At 38.4% G+C, this 7,406-nt stretch overlaps 2 protein-coding genes across 2 annotated transcripts in view; one reads left to right on the top strand and one right to left on the bottom strand.

Annotated features, from left to right (window-relative positions):
• Spag17 (sperm associated antigen 17) overlaps nt 1–4,327 on the top strand; it is a 293,285-nt gene extending 288,958 nt beyond the window's left edge. Inside the window, 2 exon segments of the mRNA XM_023708314.1 lie at nt 1,075–1,231; nt 4,200–4,327. Coding sequence (XP_023564082.1) covers nt 1,075–1,231; nt 4,200–4,327 — 285 coding nt within the window.
• Nucleotides 4,328–4,621: 294 nt separating this feature from the next.
• The window catches only part of Wdr3 (WD repeat domain 3), a 60,593-nt gene continuing 57,808 nt past the window's right edge, over nt 4,622–7,406 (bottom strand). The window contains exon 27 of the mRNA XM_004648039.2: nt 4,622–4,639. Within this exon, the coding sequence (XP_004648096.1) occupies nt 4,622–4,639 (18 nt within the window). The remainder of the gene's footprint in view (nt 4,640–7,406) is intronic.

The raw sequence follows: 7,406 nt of genomic DNA, 5'->3' as shown, positions 1-7,406 counted from the left end.
GGAGAAAAGGGTCCGAGTCTCAGAACAGAAATGTTGGACACCCTCCAGGATACATGTACGATGTTGAAATAAATGGAATCTTTACTCACTGCTATTATTTATAAAACTATATTTTAAAAAATGTCACTTTATCTAATTGCTTTCTATGTGGTAGTTTCTAATTGACTTTTTTCCCACATAACTGTTCCCAATCCTGCTTTCTAACCCACCTCCTGGAGAGAATGCTTAGAAACAAAAACATTTTTTTTTTCCTGGCTAGTTTTCTTTTCAAGGAACAAGGCAAGAAGCCCCTGCCTTGCTGAGTTTCTTCTTCATTATATATCAGGTTTCTTTTTGGTTGGTACAAGCCTCTTCTGAGTAGCTTTCAGACCTAAGCCATGTGGCATTTAAACTAATTTTGTCTCCCTCTACTGGTTCTGTGATTTACATGTCCTGGACTGGAGTAACACAGACCAAGAGAAGAATAAGGAAGCTCCAGGATTCACACAATCTCTTGGATTTTCTATAAGACTCAATTTATAGTGATTGTCAATTCATCTTTACTTCAAGGATGTCCATAGATGGACTCTCACTAATGTTCTACTGATTGTCACAAAATAGCACAACTGTGGATATTGTAGAAGTTTGTCTTTGATGCCAGTTTTAATACCCTGGCATTTAATTGCCCCTTGGTGCGGGGTGTGGTGGTACACCCCTGTAATCCCAGCATTTGGGCAGCTAAAAAGGAGGATCCCTGTGAGTTAGAGGTCAGCCTGGGCTACAAAGTGAGCTGAAGGCCAGCCTGAACTGCATAGTGAGACCCTGTCTCATTTAAAAAAAAAATTTTTTTTTTCCCTCTGTTTCTCATATATCACCTAGTTTATTTCTTCAAAAGGTTATCCTGGGCCCCAATTACTCAATGGATTTCTACCCAATAATTTGAAATAACTTCACAAAATGCTTAGATCAGCTACCCTGTATTAGTGCCAAATTTATAGAGAAAACTCTAAAGACTAGAAAGTATAAGTGCCTTTCTGAAATTAACGTTAAAATCAGGATGTGAAGTCATGTTATGTGTGACATTGTGCTCTCTAGGTGGCAGCTGGTTTGCAAGCAGAGCTAAAGGTGGAGTTATTTGCCATGGCTGCTGGAGAGGATGGTGTCAAAGGATTATCACATATCACTCACAATATTGAGATTATGACCGAACATGATGTTATGTTCTTACCTGTGGAAGCAAATATCCTTTAAAGTTCAATTTGAGTCATTACCTATAGTGTGTAGATTATGAGTGAGGAACACGTAGAAGCCAAAATGCCTCTCTGTGTCTTTGTTAGTTCTGTATATAAAAATCATGAGTCACTGTACCATTCATTTTTATAGCATCTAGTCAAATCTGAAAGATACCTGACTCATGGTACGTTAGCAGTAACTACAAGTTAGATAGATGTCAGTATCATTAGCTACCTCTGGGGTGTCTAACAATCAGAGTAATAAAAAAGCAAGCTTGTTAATCTTTGAAAACTGTAATCTTACTGAGACACGAGATATATCTTATTATAATAGCTTAATATTTATCAAATTGCACATACATCCTTTCATACCAGTGCCTGTACCCTATAAGTATCATATAGATAGCTAATACTCATTATTTGCAAAATGCTGCACTATAACATTTTATCACATATATAAATGGAGGGGCTGGGGTGGTACTGCCTGCCTAGAAAGTGCAAGGTCCTGAGTGTGACCCCTAGTACTGCATGCTAGGGAGGCATATCAGAAAAAAAAGAGAATCACAAATACAAATGGAAGGGGCTGGTGAGATGGCTTGGTGGTCTAAAGCACCTACCTAGAACAAGCTAAGCAAAGCACAGGGACCGCGGTTCAATCCCCCAGCACCACATGCCAGCCAGCCCGGCCCCCTGGTGGGCTGAGCTGGCCACACACACACACACACACAAATAAAAAAAAATTAAAAAAAAAACAAATACAAATGGAAAACTGGACTCGTTCTTAGAATGCATTATATAATAATCCTATAATCCAGTAGCAGAAATAAAATCTTTGCCCTTGATTCTTGTAGTATTTCTTCTGTTTCCAGTGACATAAATTATATACTACTTGCATTATATATTTTTTTTGATTTTTAATCTGGGCCTTAGAGAACAGGAAAAGTTCCAAGGAAAGCAAGCTTTAGATACAAGGATGAACAAAACCATGGCAATAGGAAACCTCTGGTTTTTGGAAGGATTAACAGGGAATTGAATTTGCTGAACACTTCCAGGGGATTAGAAATACAGTGAGAATATGGATTGGAGTCAAGTATTGGAACTCTCAAATCCTAGACCTACACTTTAAAAGTTAAGCAACAGTGAGCCACTAAAGATCACTAATCCAGTGGGAAATCTGATCAGCACATCTCCATAGAAATGAATCTGGTGTTATTGTGAAGGATACATTGAAGAATTAGGGTCTAAAAGACTCATTAGAAGTCTACTTCAGTAGCCAAGTATGAAGGCAAGAACTGCAGGGAGCAACAGTAGATGTGAGTGAGGAGCAGGGGTGGCAGATAGGGGAGTGGAGGGGAAACTGCAAAATCCAAACTGGAACCCATTTACAGAAAAATGAAAGAAGCCATGAGTGCGACTCCTTGGCTTTTCATCAGGTATGAGTCAGTCATTGATAGATAGGATTGGATCTTATTTGAGAAGGGAAGGCTGGAGAAAGAATGACCTTCAGCACCCCCTACATAAAGACAATAGCTGAATGCAGGACTGGAACAGAGTTTTGGCTTCTTAGGCTGCAGGAAGAATCAATGGAGACAGATCAAACAATAAAAGAATGAAATATATCTTATAAACCACATAAAGAATTTCAAGGAAAAGATGGATATAGTTGACTTATGCTATAGAAATGTCAGAGTGAATTAAGACAGATTTTCATGGGGCAAAAACTAAATTGCTAAAGATAAAGAATGACTGGATGTTCAGGAGGCATAAACATCAGATATTGATAGTTGTTCAAAATGCTTATTAAAGAGCAAGGGAAAAAAACCTTCAATGATACAATGGAATGAAAGAGAGATTTTCAGTTTATAGTAGACCTAAGTATGCTTGTAGGTAGAAGAGGATGGATCAGAAGAAAAACTTTAAACATACGAATGAGTGGAACTGAAACTGCAACCTCCAAAAGAGGGCAAGAGAATAATTTTAAAAGAGATGAAGAGTTGAACTTGGCGAAGGAGTGAATGAAGGTGGTAGAGAAATAACATATTCTCAGACAGAGAAAGCTAGGGGAACGTGTGTTAGATGATTCTGATTTTAAAAGAAATGGAGCTAAATTCATTTGCTCACTTTTTCTTTCAAGGACATTAAGTGCCTCTAATGTGTCAGGTGCTGCCCTCATCACCGGGGACACAGCAATCAGCAGGAGACAGAAACCCCTGTGTTTATATAACATGCTCCCACTGGAGATGGGAGAGCGCACAACATAAGCGAAATGTGGTGAAGGCATCGCATGTGAAGGCAATGAATACAATGAGGACTATAAAACAGGAATGGGGTTTAGAGAGTGTTAAGGAGAATGACAATTTTAAAAGGTGCTTTTTCATCATGACAGAACACAGACCAAAGAAACAGGCTTCTTTCCCCGCCCCCTCCCAAGAATTAAATCAAGCCCTCCTGCCCTCTTTATATAGAACGTTATTAAGTGCTGATCCTGCCTTTTTGAACACTGTTTGCCAAACTCAGAAATGAATTCATTTTGTGCTTGTGCCAATACATTTCCTGTTTATTTTCTTACAGAGATAACTTATCAAGTTAAGTACAAACAGGGAAAAATGTATTAGGTCTTTTTTCTAATTTCAGGGTCAACAATGATGACTAGTGGGCTAGTTCCCAGCCCACTTCTTAGGATTTTTCTCCCCACCCCAAATATCAAATTGATATTGTTTGAAGCCTGATTATGATGATGATTGCTTATAAAAAGGCCAGTCACAATAAGGAGAGAAATGTAAACTGGGTAAAAGACACTGATATTTATTGTCCAACTCCTCTACCTGTGTATGTAGAATTTGCACATTAAAAGCACTTAAGATTTGCCTAACATTGCTACAGATAAGATTTTGAGATTCTAAAGTGCTATTTGGGTTCAAATATATAAATCATTTCATCATGCAAATCATGGTCCTTCCTTAACAAGTATTTTACCAGTTTTATCAGGCAACTATTATGATAATCGACCAAAAGACTTTCCCCAGGGAAAGGAAAATCCCACGGTCCAGAGGACGTCTACAATTCCTTCTGCTGCACTTGGAGTCTTCATGTCTCGTACTATTCCTCCACGTTAAGTCCAGTGAGTAATACATGAGAATTTGATTGTTAACTGTTCAAATTTAAGACCTTCGACCTCCTTTTTGTTCCGTTTCTTACGGCCAGAAATTAATAAATGACTTAAATCTGAATGACTGAAAATATTTGTTTTCAATAACTATAACATGGTAGTTATCTTTGTATACCAAATTTGTCATGCTACCTATAAAGTAGATTTTGTTTTCCTACCTTACAGATAATGAAACAGAGGCCAATTAATCTTAAGTGGAGTTATAGATTCAACTTACTTTGTGATAGTAAAGATCATTCTTTTAAGCATCATTTTCATTCTGCAGATGAAAGTTGATCTTATTCTCCGTAAAGTTGGAACACAAACATAAGGTGCCATGTGGGCTTGGGAATTTATAATTAAGCCAGTAGTTTTCAAATTTTTCAGATCCAGGACAATACAAATGTTATATTATTTAAAAAAAAAAAAAACCCTGAGAATCCCCAAGAACTTATTTATATATGGATGAAATCAATCAGAATTTAAAACTGGGAAATTTTAAAATTTATTTTAAAAAGTAATAAATAGTATATTAAAATAAGTGATATGTAGCTGTTGGACAACTCCATCCTATGTTTATGAGAGATTGAGAAAAAAAGCAATGGCATCTTGTATTGGTTGCCTAGGGATGCTATAATGAAGGTGGTTTAAAAGAAAAGGATGACACAAACCAGGTGGATTAAAACAAAGATACTTATTGTTTCGTAGTTCATGAAGCCAGAGGTCCAAAGTCAAAGTGCCAACAGAGTGGGCTCCACCTCCCTCCTAAATTCTGCTGTTCTGCAGTCCTGTAGCACCCCCACTTACAGCTGCATCGCTCCAGTCTTTGAGTTCTTCCCTGGCATTTGTCCTTTATGTTCCTCTGCGTGTATCTCTCTAGCCTTTTAAGGGCTCATTCCTTCAATTTAGGGGCTACACTAATCCTGATTGATCTTGTGTTTACTTGATTATACCTCTAAAGACTTTATTTAGAAATAAGATAACATTTCCAGGTTCTGTTAGACATGAATTTTGGGAGGACAAACTCACTACTTATCTACTCTGTTTTCCCTCTTGATTTGTCTTCAAAATAATTCTACTACCCCCAAATTCCCAAGTCTTAACCCATTTCAGGAATAATTCTAAATCAAAAATTTCACCTGCTACCAACTTCAAAAGTTAAATCATCAAGTATGGATGAGAATGCATCCTAGCCTCCTCTCTATCCAAATAAAAGTAGAAAACAAGCTGCCAGCTTCTCAAATATAATACAGTGGTGGGACAAGCATAGGATAAACAATCGCATTCCAAAAGAGAGAAAATGGAAGTAATAATAGTGTCAGAAATGTATAATCCAACACACAAATTCCATTAGGTTTCAAAGATGGAGAGTAATCTGTGGTTCTGTCTGTCCTCTGTGATCCTAGAGGATCCAACAAGCCCAGCCTCCGGGTCCTAAGAAGCTCCCTCAGATGCATCCTCTGGGTTGCTGGGCAAAAGTTCCACAACCTTTCTTTATTTCACCCTGTCTCTGTCTCTTTTGGTACAAGCTGGCAATGTTTTTATCAAGATAATGTTCCCTAAAACGTGTCAGTCTTCTGTGAATGTGAGGGGGACCCACATCATTAGATATCAGAGTGCTGCTCAGATTCTCCCTGGACGACCTATATTCCTGGATTCTGTTGACACGGCTGGCTGGGGGTCACAGCAGAATCTGTAACAGCCTACCATTCCGTGATTTCCCCAGAACTTGCCTTAGTAGCTGTAATGGTTAATATATTATGTCAACTTCAGAAATACATCCCCAGGGAATAAAAGCCATGCTCTGGGGGGTGGGGGCTGTTTTACCCTAGGATGTTGTAATGGAGTTTAGAAGTTTAACCAAGTGACTCAACAGGGGCCACAGTCCTCACTTTGTAAACATGCTGAGCCTGGGCAAGAGGAGGTCAGGAAGATGGTATGAGTGGTAGCCAGCATTCAATACAAGGGAGGAAAAGGGGTCTGCTTGCGCCTTTTTATGGTCTTGTAGCTTTTGTTTTCTTCTGCTGCAATGAATGTTTGCCCCTGTGCCATGCCGCTCTGCCTTGGAGCCAGCTCATTACAGACTTACACCTCTACAAACTGAGCTAAAGAAACCTTTCATTCCTTAATTTTGGGCACCAGGTATTTTGTCTCAGGAACAAAAGAAAAGTAACTAAGATAGCATCTTTTGCAAATATGGAGTTTGATAGAAAGACTGAATTTTTCAAATAACCATTCTTGTTCCTTTTTAATGAACAATTCCTTCCTCAATTTCTTCATGTGTTTCACTTCAAGAGACAGGAAACCCAGTCCACACCTTACATATTTTGCTTGGAAATTTTCAGCTGAATATTCATTATTTATTAAATTATACCTTCCACCTAACAGAACTCTGAATTTGGCGAGGTTTTCTGCCACTTTGTTTTTTATTTTATTTATTTATTTTTGGTGGAACCAGGGATTGAACTCAGGCCCTTGCGCTTGCCAAGCAAGCACTTATTCTATTGAGCCATCTCCCCAGCCCCTTCTGCCATTTTATAACAAAGATTACCTTTCCTCAAGTGTCCAATGACTTGTTTCTTATTTCTAAGGCCTAATCAGAAGCATCTTTAATGTTCATATTCCTACCAATATTCTGTTCATTACAGAATATAAATTCTCTAAGACGATAACTTCCTCTACTGTCCTCTTTGCATCCTTTGGAGACCTCACCAGAATCGCTCTTAGTGTCTGTGTCTCTCTTTCCTTATTTTCCTTTCCTGTTTCTTTCCTCTTCTGTCTTCAGTCTCTCCCTCTCTTTTTTTCCTTCCTTCCTTCTCTCCTTTTTCTGCATTGTGTTTGCTTTGAGTTAATTGTATCGATACTCTGTACCTGCTCATGAATAAATGGTGCTGAAAATCTGAAGAATAATGCAAAAGAATGGCTCTTGATTCAGAACTTTCAACCTATCCTAAAGTTAAATCAAAACGGGTCAAAGGGGGGCTGGTGAGATGGCTCAGTGGTCTAAAGCACCTACTTAGAACAAGCTTAGCAAAGCACAGGGACCG

Source organism: Octodon degus, unplaced genomic scaffold (genome assembly GCF_000260255.1).
Source record: "Octodon degus isolate 3935 unplaced genomic scaffold, OctDeg1.0 scaffold00349, whole genome shotgun sequence".
Classification (NCBI taxonomy): Eukaryota; Metazoa; Chordata; class Mammalia; order Rodentia; family Octodontidae; genus Octodon; species Octodon degus.
The sequence above is the reverse complement of the archived record's forward strand: the minus strand, read 5'-3'. Positions and strand labels throughout refer to the sequence as shown.